At 43.3% G+C, this 14,508-nt stretch overlaps 1 protein-coding gene across 1 annotated transcript; it reads right to left on the bottom strand.

Moving 5' to 3' along the window:
• Nucleotides 1-8,318: 8,318 nt before the first annotated feature.
• dlx5a (distal-less homeobox 5a) lies at nucleotides 8,319-12,337 on the bottom strand. Its single transcript, XM_007904751.2, has 3 exons — nucleotides 11,857-12,337; nucleotides 10,710-10,894; nucleotides 8,319-8,977 (listed from the first exon to the last, which is right to left on the bottom strand). The coding sequence occupies exons 1-3, from the start codon at nucleotides 12,188-12,190 to the stop codon at nucleotides 8,663-8,665; spliced, it is 834 nt and encodes a 277-aa protein (XP_007902942.1). The 5' UTR covers nucleotides 12,191-12,337; the 3' UTR covers nucleotides 8,319-8,662.
• Between the last annotated feature and the right edge of the window lie 2,171 nt (nucleotides 12,338-14,508).

Consider the following 14,508-nt stretch of genomic DNA (forward strand, 5'->3'; position numbering starts at 1 on the left):
TGGCCTGAACGCGCTTTCGCCTTGAAACATAATCTTAACTTGCACTTGTCTGATAAATTGGCCGTCGATTTGCAAGGGTGAATGAATCCACGAGGCAATCTTCCGATAAAGTGGGAATTACACACACTGTGCAATCCTGCAGCTATAGTGTAGAATGTATTGCTGAGCACAGTCCTCGGCCTCCTCACAATCCTCGCCTGTGCAAACCAACTTGGAGATGCTATTTTGATGTCCTCGCGATAAGCATTAATGTTATTTGAATTTATGTTTTTATGAGACATTGGAAAGGAACCATATGGGAAATGTTCAATACTCTTTGTGGCAGCATATGTTTCACTTTCCCTCACCTCCTCAGCAAAGAACACACATTGTAACCTGTATCTATCAGTTTTGCGAATTCCAGGTTTCCATAGTGAATGTGGCCGCATTAGAATTCAAAGTTAGTCTGCAGCCAAACTAGTGATCTGCACAAAACTAATAGGTCTCGACTGCGCTTTCACTTCAACGGAGTCCGAATTACTCCTCTCGTCAATGTGCTGTCTTTCTTTTCGTGAAAAATAAGTGTCTTGCCCCCTCGTGTTTGGCCAGAGTGCTTTAAATTCACCACGGGCATGTACAGCAGGCGGCGAAAATAATAGTAGAGCTTTGATTCGGGTTGGGCGGGGGACTGGACGCGTATTTGGTTGATCCTGGCTGGCGGGCTCTGCCTGCACGGCGCACTGGCTGGGTGGGTGGGTGGGTGGGTGTTTGGGTGGGTGGCTGGGTTGGTGGGTGTTTGGGTGGGTGGCTGGGTTGGTGGGTGTTTGGGTGTGTGGGTGTTTGGGTGGGTGTGTGGGTGTTTGGGTGGGTGGCTGGGTGTTTGGGTGGGTGTGTGGGTGTTTGGGTGGGTGGCTGGGTGGGTGGGTGTGTGGGTGTTTGGGTGGGTGTGTGGGTGTTTGGGTGTGTGGGTGTTTGGGTGGGTGGGTGGGTGTTTGGGTGGGTGGCTGGGTGTTTGGGTGGGTGGCTGGGTGGGTGGGTGGGTGTTTGGGTGGGTGTGTGGGTGTTTGGGTGGGTGGCTGGGTGGGTGGGTGGGTGAAGTGAGGTGAGGTGAGCTCGCCGCTGGGTGACATTGGACAGTGTTGGGAAAGTGTAACGGACCCCGCACATCCCCCGAGTATTTCATACCCCCCCCCCCCCACCACCACCACCAAACCCCCTCCGCCATCCCCCGCTTTGGGGTCGTTTATCCATCTGGAATACTTTCACCACCTCTCAGCTCTGTCCCTGCAATGTCTGTCGGTCCCGGGGCTGATTTTTCGGTCTGTACCGGTCATTGATATACAATTGTCCTAAAATGACAAAGTCGGCTAAATCGGATGACAGACGGATAAACCGCGTGGCGTCTGTGTAAGACAGGGGGAGAATAATGCTGGACGTACATTGTTTAGGATTTAGATATTCACCAATTTCGCGCACACAAATGCATTTTGTTGGATACATTTTGGAAGGGCGCAAAAAGCGGAAGTTGTGTGTGTAACGACCACCAGACTGTCTGCCGAAGCCAGAACAAGGCTCAATCTGTCGTTTCATTTCACCTAGTGGAAAGCAGTTAGTTCAAGTCCAGCATGTTATCTGCCCTTTATCGCCTTAACATAAAGATTTTTTTTAAGGCAAAAGATTATTTAATATAACTGGCTAAATTGGCCTCTTGTTACAACCCAGACAGTTAAAATTACAAACATCTACAGTCAACCTCACAGCGCGTGAAATATTCACTGTAGTTTGTAAAAGCTTGAGATAAAACACGGAACCTGTCATCTCAGTTACATTCCGAATATAAACCACACAATGCGAAATATATCCACCAAACACGATAACCGTATTCTCACGATTATTATCCTGGTTGACTTTTTTTTACTACAATTGTGTTTACAGCATTGACTGTTGGAATAACAGTACAAGGAATCAATCAATCAATCAACCAATCACTCATCAATCAATCAATCAATCAACCAATCAATAAAAAAATAAATAATGAATGGCACATGACCTTATTTTTAATACTTATTTGCGCATTTTCCTAAGTATAGTGATTGTTAAATTCCTCATCTGTCACGCTCCTTGCATTATAAATTGCCTACCGCATAAAACATGCATCTCACATGTACCTGTATCTCTCTACAAGGTATATAGATATGAGATCGTGGAGATAGCCTTGAAACTGTCGCCTCCGAAATGCTATTACGAGATGCTCCCTATTTTCTAGGGTTGTCTGCAGCCAGATATGTGCAATGACTGTGCCTCGGGCATAACAGACCAAATTGGATCGTGTTTGTGGTTTCCAGAAACTGAGCTCACTTTTATCAGAAATATTCCCCCACCCCCCCCCCCCCCCCACCCGTTGAACCGACGGATCTCACTCCTTATTCCTCTAAGCAGAAAGTAGCTGCACCTACGAACTATCGACGTCAAGAAAGAAGCTCACAAAATCGAAGGCTTCTCTGTGCTCTGCAGAAATGGTTGCAGAAAATATGCTGTAGTTCTTACGCGTTCATAACCAACACCTTAAAAAAGATGCATAAACACCCGATAGTGACTAAATATCTAGTCTATATAATAGCATACGGAGAAGTCCAAAGAAAAATGCAAATTTTTTTTAAAAATAAAGTGTGCATAAAAACATACCTGAAACGGCCGCTCGAAGTACCTCATATACCGTTCCAATAGAGATCACTGCCAACACGGTGTATAAGTGATTGGGAAATCTTTTTTTGCTGTGTATCAGGGCAGAAGCTTTAGCTCCTCCGGTTGAGTGAGCATATCCAGGTGTGAAATTATTTGTACACCCCGCCATCTCTTATATTGCCAGCAAAATTAGCTGTTATTACCGCCAGTGTTTAGCGATGGTTAGGTTGATAAAACTGCAGTAATCAAGAACCGGCGCATCTTTGCAAATTATAGGTAATTGGAAATGTCCAGATTATGATAATAGCATCTTAATCCAGACTGGGGATAATTACTCCCAGTATTACATCGCTGCAACTGTCCAGTTGGGCTAATTTCGCCATTATTTGTACAGAGCAGATGGCTGCTGAGTGGAAAATTCGCAATGTTAATTCTAAGGGCGCTCAGCGGGTGAAATTGTAGTAGCAAGGCAGAAATAAACATGAAACGTGAATGAAATGCACCAGTGTAATCCATGTAGCGGCAGAGAAGTGCGAGTTCACGGTGTCGGATAATACCAGTGAGCTGGGACATGCCCTAATCATAGTGATAACAATTGCATTTGTTTGAATTAATAATATGTTTGGAAGGCTGTGTTGAAATGGGCACATCTCTTTGTCATTGCGGTTCCCAGAGCAGAAGCCATACGCAGTAATCTGGAGAGAAGCTCGTGTTGAACAGTACAGTATTAGAATTAAGGAATATGTACAGCACTATATTGCCTCGGGGACATTTATATGTTCACTTTAACAGGGCGTAGAATTGAATAATTTTCCACAATGCAAAAGACTGAAATGCAATTCTCACTAAAACTAAAATTTATTCGCAATTCTTGAACTTCAGAAATTCTTGCAACGCGAGATCCACGTGAGAGACTGACTGACCTTTTATGTTTAATGCGGGGCCTGTTGGATTTGTTTTGGAAGCTGCTAGTCTGAATGCACTGCGCCTTTCATATGCTTTGCGGAAAGATGGGGGGCCATTTGTCCCAATGCTCAATATTCTGTGTGGACGGTCAATGTACTGTGAACAGTGGAGTATGTTATTATTGTATTATGACTTTGACGCAGTCTTGGTGTCAGAATCTCTCCCTCTAAGATTTTAGACACCGACCTTCCCGCAGCACACAATTCTCACTGATAAATCCGCCGTTTAAGGACCGTATTTGAGTACTGTGGGCAAAACTCTGGTTTTAAAAATCCCATGTCTACTCAACGTTTTTTAAAAAAATAAGCTTTGGTATCTCAAGGTGTTGTTTAGCGGTGAGGGGCTGCGGAGAGGTGGAGGGGTGGGTGGGGGGGGGGCATTGGAGAATGATAGACAAAGAGAAAGGCGGTGAGGTGGCAGAGGGAAAGTGGAAGCAAAGATGAAGTAAAACAGATATGAATGGAAGGAAAAGGGGGAATAATAAACGGAATTCAGCGCTTGTTGGAGAATTTAGCAATTTGGTATTCTTTCTCCACAAGGAGTTAAGGGTATAATGAATCAATTGCTCGTATCTCTGAGCTCTTCTTTTCCGTGTACTGTAGTGGCACTTCAACGCGTGTATTGTTGATCATTTTATTTGCCACAGGTATTAACAATCATTTTCAACTCTTATTTCACAGAGAAGCTAGTTATAATTACAGGCATATTGGTTTAAAGAGGTAGCTGGGGGGCAAATAATCCCCTGCATACCATTTCATGGTTTAATTCTCAAAAAAGAAATTTGCCAGCCGCAAATGTGCAATACCTTTCATATAGGACATGCTTTTCACAGTCAATGTACCCATTTTGTGGATAATGCTTGGAAAGCAATATGAAATCAATGCGCCGCCCCCACCCCAACGATTTGCTAAGTGGAGACTTTGGCCATGAGTGGGTTAATGTTGCCCAGTCTTTTATCGCTACTCTTTGCTTATTCTGCCCCACTGCTTCCGTACATTTGTTGTCAGTGTTTAATGAAATATGACCAAAGTTATTAGATGGATCTGCGCGCCCCAGAATGTGCAAAAACGCTGTAATTCTTAAGTACTTAAGCCTTGCAATTCATACAGATCTCGGTTTAAGGGCTGTTGTCTATTGTATCAAGTTACAGGGAAACGGGGTTTCGATTTGACATGCAACTTGACAATTAAAAAGGGGGTTCTGGTATGACAGCTTTAATGCCTCAATTGCTGAACGGATTGAATAACGTCAACAAGTAGAATATTACCCGTGGCTTTTTTTTTAAAGCAACTGCATAGTAGTAAACGATGAGCCAAATTATTTCCAATTTCACTGGTTTGGGAACCAGTAAATAGTCTATAACCTAATACACGGCAGTGTTGTTTCGGTGTCACTTGATTGCGTTACGTGTGCCTGATTTCACAGCAGTTTTATTTGTGTATTTGGATCGGATTTTAAAGACGACGAAAGTATTGTTACATAGAAAAATATGTTTTCTGAAAAGAAAAGGTTCTGTGGCACTTTGCCCCTGTGTTTTCCAGTGTAACTAAAAACAGTCTTAATCCCAAATCGGATTTGTCTCCTCAGAAAATGCATATTTTCAATTGTTGAATTTACCTAAAACAATGTTAACAGTTAAACTGAATTCGAAACGCGAGTAAGTAAGAAATATTTTGACGTGCGCGCATAACAGAGCCTTACGTAATTTTGGCACACTTTTGTGATACGTATTTACAGCCACTTTTTTTAAAAAAAAGAAAGTAGGAGCGTTCATGTGGACGTCCTCCCGACGTGAAAGGCGCTATACAAATCGTGCATGTTGTTGTGGTGGTGGTGGTGGTTCTGTGTGTGTATGTGTGCGTGTGTGTCATATGTGTTTTGTGTATGTGTGGCATATGCACAGTTTCAGACCTTGGAGTTGCAGTATATGTTTGCGTGAGGAGTGGTTGCGTTCTTTATGTGTGTGTGTGGATTGTATTTGCATTGATGTCGTGGGGTGTACTTGTGCCTCTCTCCCTCCCTCCCGCCTCCCTGCCATCTCTGCTCTGCCTGTCTGCACGATTGGCGGACGGAGCTCAACGTGTTATTTTTAGATTTTTTTTTCTCTGCTGCAGCAGAATGCATCTGTGTGTATGTTGAGGTGGGCTCTGGCCGGGAATGGTCCGGCTCTGGAGCCGGGCTGCCCCTCCCCCCCCCCACCCCACCCCCACACCCCCCACAGGAATGCGGCTCTCTGTGATCTCGGCGGCCGCCCCCTTGGATCCTTTCTGCCACTCAAAGCTGCTAATTGTGGGCAACACAAAGAGCGAGAGAGTCTGCGGTGAGGCTGCCAGCCAGACACCGGGAGAGCCAGCTACCAGAAACCCCAACACAGCCAAGCCCAGCCCCGTCCCACCGAGAAGACTCAAATGCACCCCCTCCCCCCCCCCACCCCGGACTGGGTGAAGCCCTTTTGCAAGCTTTTTCCTGTAGAGTCAGACGGGAAAGCGTTTGAGATAGGTACGCGATTGCTCACGTTTAAGCCTCCAATTCACACCCCCTCTGCTTTACAACGCTGCCCCGCGGTTACCAATCCTGGAGCGATGTTCACCAATTTTATTGTGCAATCATTTAACTTCAGTTGGCCCGCAGCTGGATCTCGCCATATGTATTGTGGCACTTTACCGGATCCGATCTTTTGCTTGTTACCGTAAATCAAATGTCATCCTCGACAAACAGGAACCTACCCAGATATCAGGTATCATTTCCCATGTGCGCTGACATGGCAACGTATTAGGTAATTCACATAGATACAGTCAGTCACAATATTCAGTACACACGATTAATATAGTTTCGCTGTAAGTTTGGTTAACGTTAATCAGAATAAGCACTGCACTAATAACTGCTTGTAATGAGACTACACTGCAATACATTTATACAAGTCTCATTGGTAGTAAAATGTCTGCAACATCCGCTTTACAATTTACGAAGCAAACTTGAGCAATTGCACATAGACTCGGTTGCTTATTTGCCTGGATTCTGACCCACGGTAATTGCAACGTGCATCTGGTTCACGGAGAAAGTCAGCAGAGACCAATATTGCGAAGGCGAACTCCCAGTCTGTACATTTCCCCCAGTAATCACCCCACTACATGCACGCTGCTTGTTATTTTACTGTTTTACACTTGTTTAAATAGCTTGTCGTTCGGTGCGTTCAGGGGTGCTGGGATAACATTGAACATTCTTCCAGACATGTCTCTGCATTTGTACAACTTCAGCGAAGCGTATGTAATAAACATGAAGGATGTGGACGATTATACGGAACAAAGAGTCAATTGCATCAAATCCGCCCGGATCAGTGCCAAATAAAATAGCAATCTTCAATTTTAATAAAACATTCCAGTTATTAAAAAAAATCGGTTGTGCTTACAATAAATAGTTTGTATTACTTTTTTTTGTTTTACTGACTGAAACGTGAATAGATTAGCGACACAAAGGTTGCCATTCAATTGTACGTTATACAAATCGTGACCAATAAGCTATCAAAGGTAAGCCCTCAACCACCACCGCAGTTCCAGGTCAGGTTTTCCCCCAAAAGGATGCAGCAAAACAAAGCGTTATTAATTTTCCGACAAATATATATATCTCATCTTCGGAATCATCAGACCAAGGCGCATTGACCTCCCATATCTGGTCAATTAACTGCTTTCCCTTCAATGCGTTATCTCTGATAGACGTGGAGCCTGTTCAGAGACAGAGAGAAAAAATACCTTCCGCGAAATGGATGTAATATCTACTTACATATCACCACTACTTTACTCATCATGCAGCACGCATTGCAAATCCTCACAAGTGATTCTATCTCGTGTTACTTCTTGACAATACCAATGGAAATCGGCTTTTGTGTGTAACATTCATTCGGTTTCTATCAGATCGCCCTCCAACTTCCAGCATACTTCAGAAAACGCCGGTTTAAGTAAGGCGAACCAGACGTTGTATTACTGTTTGAAAAAAATAGAAATGTATTTTCACGTTTAAAATAAAAGCACATAAATGAACAACCTTAATAACAAAAGGCTCTGAGAAAAGAGACGCACTATGCACTTTTGCCCTTGTAATTCTTGCAGTGGAGTGGATCGCTGGATGTTCTTGTTCGGGAACTTTCATTTTATTTTGCCCTAAGGCATATTTGTCTTCCATGTTCATGCAAATATCACTAAAACTAGTAATTGTTCGGTCAAACACGGCAATAAATCCAGCCTCAGTTGAATTCATTCACAGCTTTTTTGCTTTTTTTAAAATCTAGGAAAACAAATGAAAAACTTCTGTCCCTAAATACAGTGTTGGCTAAAATTGTTTATGAAGAAGTTAACTTGATCACGTAAATTGTCATCTGCAACAATATCCAGTTACCAAGAGTTCCAGTTAGTCCGATTTATTGTATCAACTTTTTTTAAAAAAAACAGTCTTTTTGGCTTGGATTTTAATAAATACTGCGATTTCTTTGTTGCAAATACAAAACATATAAAACAATACTCTATGACGTCCATTTGTTTGTATCAAATTCGTCCACACATCGCTGATGTGTCATAGCAAACTATAAAATATTACGCAAACCCTATATTAAATTTAAGAGCACGGAGATGGCATACGTTCAGTTAAATGGTAACACAATGTTATCAAATAAAATATCGACAACTGTTTTGTCCGAAGTGTCAATAATTTTATTTAAACAGAATATACAGTTTAATCCCACTATCTACACGTATGTACAGTGATACATGTTACTGAAAAGTCCTGCAAAGTTGGAGGTGGTAGCTTATAAGTGAAAGGCACCTTTTTACAAGTGTCCAAGTTTGCCCTGACGTCCATTGGGGGGGGAAAAAAAGATCCTTTTCTCTCTTTGAAATGTATTGAGCTGCACGCACAGTGTATGCAAGATCAGACTCTCTGCCTTCTCATTCCCCCACTGAACAAGATGTGCATTTGTTGCATATTTCCACTGCTTGCTGGTGCAATTCAGCCCATTTAGGAACATTTTTTTTAAAAAAAGTTAATAAATAGTCCCGGATCCCAGAGCGAGTGGATGGTGTAGTGAGCTTGTAGATTGCAGATGGGAATTGATGGAACTGGGATTGGAATACCAGGAGCTGGCGTTTTCTAGGTAGGCTGCGGTAGATGGAGTGTGGTTGGGGGTCTGATGAACGTGAATACCTCTGGAAACGTTGTGAGATTCCCAAACAGCAGGGGATTGGGGAGAGTTGCAGGCCATGGGGTCACTGGAGCTCGGGCTGTGCTCTGGAGGAATCTCTCCGCTCTTTATGATCTTCTTAATCTTCGATCTTCGGTTCTGGAACCAGATTTTAACCTGAGATACAGCGAGAGAGAAAGAGAGAAGGAGAGAGAGGGAGAGAGAGAGAGAGAGAGAGAGAAACAATCGGTCAACTTTAATAAGTAATATAAAACAGCTGCAACTCGGGGTCATGGCATCGACATAGATTTTTGTAGTATTGTATTTTTTTAAATAGCTAATATTAAAACCACTCTAAAAATCACAGCACAGCGAAATGGCAAAGGAGATGGTCGCTTAAGAATTGCAGAGCGAGCCCATAAATCAATCTGCAGGGTTTTGTCGACTTGCTTTGATAAATGGATCTGTTTATCCCATTCCCGATGTGCTTTTTACTTCGGCCGTTTTGTTTGGAAATAAACTGGACCGCGATGAGTGACTTTTATTCAGATATTCAATTAAATAGTAGTTTGAAATAAACAAGCAACCTGGAATAATTAACAGCAAGTATTTCTAAAAGCCAAAAAAGCCCCCAAATTAAATGCATTGCAATGTATTTTTTAATGCAATATAAATAGTAGCGTGACAAAACGTCGATGCTGTCCCGGGCGATTTTCTTTTGAGAGGAAAAATATCTCGTTACAGAAGCTTGATTTTAATATTTGGGGGAATGATTAAATAGTTAATATTGACTTTATTGTAATATGGTGCAGTCCCCACCCCCTCGTAAATTGCCTTGAGATCCTCTAAACAGATTTTTTAAAAACTAATCGTAAAATTAAAAAAAAACACAATCGACATTCAAGGACGTTGGAAAAGAGGCAGAGAAGAGGTTTGCTCTGGTCACTCAGATGGAAGTGAAGACCGATCATATCAAAATCAGATGAACAAATTAATAGCCACGGGAATGGCGATGTTTGCAATAGACGGTTACACCGCACACACAGCAAACCGAAGAGAAACGGGGAAAACAGACAGCCTGCTGTTCGGGGCATTATTATTCACTTTTTTTTTGGAAAAAGTTCCTTATTTAGTCGTGGGTAAATATGTGGCTGCAGGATTAAATGAGGTTACAGCCTCCAAATCCAGTGTGAGTGAGATCTGTGCTGGCCGTCTGTTTGTATGTTTAGAGCCGCGCTCAGTGCTGTTGCGGAGACCCCTTCACTTTGGTGCGGTTTGCGATGGGATTTCGTGCTCTCTCTGCAGAAAGCTCTACTGATCCGGTCAGACTGTGCGATTGGTAATGCCCCCACCCCACGCTATTGCTGCTAGTACTGGACGCATCCCATCGTTAATAATAATGATAATAATAATAATAAACCTTGCATGTGATATAGCGCATTATCACGTCGTTGAGGCGTCTCAAAGCGCTTCACAGAATATACTATAAAGTGAATTGACTGTATATTTTGCGGGCGAAACGCGGAAGCCAATTACACACTGCAGTGTCCCACAGACAGTGGCGGATTGAGTGACATTATCATCATTATTATCATTATTATTATTATTACTAAAACAAATAAGCATGACAGAGACTCTGCAGCGGGCGGATCCACCGGTGTGTGTGTGTGGTGGAGTGTGTGTGTTTGGTGTACAGTTGTACTTTGCCAACTTTCTCTCTGTGTGTGTGTGTGTTTGGTGTATAGTTGTACTTTGCCAGCTTTCTCTCTCTTTCTCTGTGTGTGTGTGTGTGTGTGTTTGGTGTACAGTTGTACTTTGTGTTTGGTGTACAAAGTATGGTGTTTTTTTTTATATAGTTGTACTTTGCCAGCTGTGTGTGTGTGTGTGTGTGTGTGGTGTGTGTGGTTACCTGTGTCTGGGTGAGTCCCAGGGAGGCTGCGAGCTCGGCTCTCTCTGGCAACGCCAGGTACTGTGTCTTCTGGAAGCGCCTCTGCAGCGCTGCGAGCTGGAAACTCGAGTAGATGGTCCGCGGTTTGCGAACCTTTTTGGGTTTGCCGTTTACTATCCTCACCTCGGGCTCGGCTATTTCTTTTTCTGCAACAACAACAAAAAAAAAACCCGCCCCCGAACAAAACGAAAAAAAATAAATAAATGCACGCGTTGGTTTTTGAAGCCCGACCCTGGCCGTCACATTTAAACGCCCTCTTTTGTGGCGGTTTATCAGAAGGAAAAAAAATGCAATCGGGCGGAACGGGGAAATAGCCAGAAAAATAGACGGGATTTGCAATGGAAAAAAAAACAACAACCCTGATCTTGTAAGGTTTTCTGCGTAAAATCCGCAGCGATTTTAACCAGAAACACGGGTTGCTGTCAGTTTACGCTCATGCGATGTCTTTCTGCTCGTAAACAAACTCTTCCCTTCCGTTCAATAAAACGCCCGCGATCGCAAATGTTCCCCTCTATCCAGGTTTTAATTTGTTTTTTTTCTTATTTAAAAGAGCGAACCCGTCGCTCTCCTCCAGCACTCTCACACGGCGTGGGGTGGGGGTGGGGGTGTGGGGTGGGGGGGTGGGGGGGAAGCGCAAGATGCAGAGTTTTGATGCTTTTAATTGTAATACTTTGGAGGGGGAAATGAAACGCTTTCGGGCTTTTGAACCCAACAATTCAAAAAAAAAATACGGCAAAACTCGCGATCGCGGCCGCGCTATAGTTTGGGGGTCAAACGACTCTTTAAACGTGTTCCCCTCCAAGTTGTAGCCGTCGATCGGTGTCTCTGGTATATTGGGTTTCCAGCAGAATTTTGTCCCAAATGCCCCCACACGGCATTGATGTGGATCACACAAAGCAAAATGGCCAAAACAGCGCAGTGTCAGAGGGGTGGGAGGTCCGGATGGGATTCGCTTCTCTCGCTACACGGGAGGGGGAAGGAAAGGGAAAATAGGGGTTTGGGAAGAGATGGCCCGTGACCACGTAATACGAAAGATGGCTTCACAACATAAAGTGTCCGTGTGCACGGCGGTGGGGGTGGGGGTGGGGATGGGGGGGAGGCGCCTTACCTGGCTGGCTGCAGGGCGGCTGAGCCCTGTTGTAAGCGCCGTACTGGTGGTAATGGCTAGGGTAGCTGTATTCAGGGTAAGCCTTGGCAGAGTAATTGGCCGCAGATCCGTTCACTCCGTGGTACTGGTACTGATAGGGGTTCAGAGCTTTGCCGTAAGTCGAAGGCGAGCAGTAGCCGTGGTGGGAAGCAGCCGAGCTGTAGTATCCCGTGTCCGTGGCTGTGGACTCGGGGAGAGTGGGAGACTCCTGGGACGGGTGGTGCATACTGTGCTGAAAAGCGCCCTGGATGTCTGTCCGGATGCTGGGGACCTTGCGATCGAATACTCCTGTCATCGTCAGTCTCGGAGCTGGAGGGTATGTCGGTCGGTCGGCAGACAGACAGGCAGGAAGGCAGGAAGGCGGGCAGGCAGGCAGGCAGGGTGTGTGCGTGCTGGGAGAGTCTAGTCTATGCAGACATGACTGTGTGCTGAGGAGGCGCTGGCAGACTGTGGCTGTGGGTGCAGCGAAGGTTTGGTTAAGTCCCTAATTGCGCTGTTACGCACTGGGTGGATCTGTTCCATTGGACGGAACGCGCAGCCATCAGCAACACCCTAACCCGTTCAACCCGTTTAACACAACACCTCACACAAGCCCTTAAAAAAAACACAAAACCAACGACTGACTCAAATGAAATCTTAAAGTGTTGAATGTTTGTAAACAATTTCACTGCCATTTCAAATAACAACACTTACTGATGTTTTTTTTATTTTACCAGTGGTCCGGATTCGTAAATACGCGATTGTAATGTAATTACTCCTATGGTTACCATATCTCAAGCTCAGGGTTGGTGTCAGCACTCTCACGGATTAATTATGCACAAATTAACTATGGTGGAATATTGACGCTATGTTACTGCCATCAAATTTGGGTCGAAACAGAGCAAACAAATCCTATATACCAGAGTGTATTTTTGTTCACGGGGCGAGGGACGCAATCTCGAACAAATACACGTGTGTGTTTTTTTTTTCTGTTTTCAGCAATCCCGAGAGTGTCTGTGCACAGATATTAAATTGTGACTAACTTGTTTGCTTCTCACACAATGCAGCCCGATTGGCGGCAATTTAAATGTTAATTTAATTAATTTAATTTCATTTCATTTCAAACTGGCCATTGCTAATTCCAACAGCGCGCTGCTACTGCTGTAAAAATTAGCCTCATATGACATACCCCGCAAATACTCCCGCAAACTCCAGATAGACTTCTCGGTGTTATAATGCTCCTGCTCTGCAGTTAGCCACCAACCAATGCTAATTTATATCTTGCATATCTTGAAAGACGTCAGTGATGATCATTTTCTTTTCTTGTGTTTCACAGATTCACTGGGAATGTCTTTCCAGAACTAGAATGGCTAAGGCCTGGGATTATGCATTTATAATTCATAAACAGTAAAATAACGCACTCGCTGTGAACTCAAATATAAATGTGGAAAATATTTACACGTTGCAGTTTTGAGGTACATTGAGAGCCGAGAGGCCGGCGAGGAACCAATCTAACCTTGAGGTTTTTATTTTATTTTATTTTATTTTATTGAACCCGAATCGTGAGAGCATTTTAGAAAAATACTAAATATAATGCAGATCAGTGGGGTGTCTACCTGATCAACCAAACAAGACAAGAGACATAATACAGCGCATATACTCTATGTATGTGCCTGTCCTCGCTAAAGTCTATATGACTGATGTTGGCGTAATATCTGCCCATTTACCAAATTCCAATAAAAATAAACTGACACACAAACACACATAAACACGCACAAAACACGATTTCTCGCTTTCCAACAATGCACAGGAAATATCGAACTGGACACTTTGCTTATTTAAAAGCTGTTGGAACAGCTTTACAAAAATAAAATAAACGCTTCCTTATATTTGGATATAGTGTGATTCCGGACCAGGATTGTGCAGGTTTTCAGGTTATACCCGACTATATGGAGCATAGCGCCACCCAACGCTCGTGTTTATCACAAATAATTTCGTTGATTGTAAACCATTTTAAAATCGGGTATTCTCACAACAAAAACATTCTTCCCATGTAAACACAGAAATGCTTATTTTTGCCCCACAAAATAGCAAAAAAATGTTCACAGGCTCTTCAATTTGTGCATTGATCTTTAAAATGCCCCGCAAAATAGTTTCGAATAATTGTGTGAATTTGGTGCTCCACTTAAATGTAATGTGCCTCGAGTGTTAAACAGCATCATTTCAGACTGATTATTACCCCCACCCATCAACTATCGGCCTGACACATCCGAGCGGCAGTTTAACTTGTGAATATTAATATTAATATGCCCAAAAAAATCAAAGCAGGATTCATACACTTTGCAAAGGTAAGTTACTCGCAGTTTTTTTTTCACGAGTGAAAGGTTTTTCAAGTTTTTAAACGCATCCACGGATTCTCCCGCAATAGATTTTTAATTTAAACATTCAAAGAAAAACGCAGAGAAGGCACTTCATATTGCATTTCGCGCCCAGGTAAGAGTGGGCTGGAATGTGAACATTTAACAGGACAGAAATCTGGTCAAGTTAATCAGGCATCAGGAAGCAGTCTGGCGTTTGTGTGTTTCAAAGATCATTTTATTTGGCCTTTTGCATCTGAAACATCAGCCTCCATCG

Source organism: Callorhinchus milii, unplaced genomic scaffold (genome assembly GCF_018977255.1).
Source record: "Callorhinchus milii isolate IMCB2004 unplaced genomic scaffold, IMCB_Cmil_1.0 Scaffold2, whole genome shotgun sequence".
Classification (NCBI taxonomy): Eukaryota; Metazoa; Chordata; class Chondrichthyes; order Chimaeriformes; family Callorhinchidae; genus Callorhinchus; species Callorhinchus milii.

Coding starts and splice junctions, on each gene's coding strand:
- dlx5a (XM_007904751.2), bottom strand. CDS start 12,190: ATGACAGGAGTATTCGATCGCAAGGTCCCCAGCATCCGGACAGACATC. Junction 10,895..11,856: donor GCCGCCCTGCAGCCAGCCAG/GTAAGGCGCCTC, acceptor TTGTTGTTGCAG/AAAAAGAAATAGCCGAGCCC. Junction 8,978..10,709: donor TGGGACTCACCCAGACACAG/GTAACCACACAC, acceptor GCTGTATCTCAG/GTTAAAATCTGGTTCCAGAA.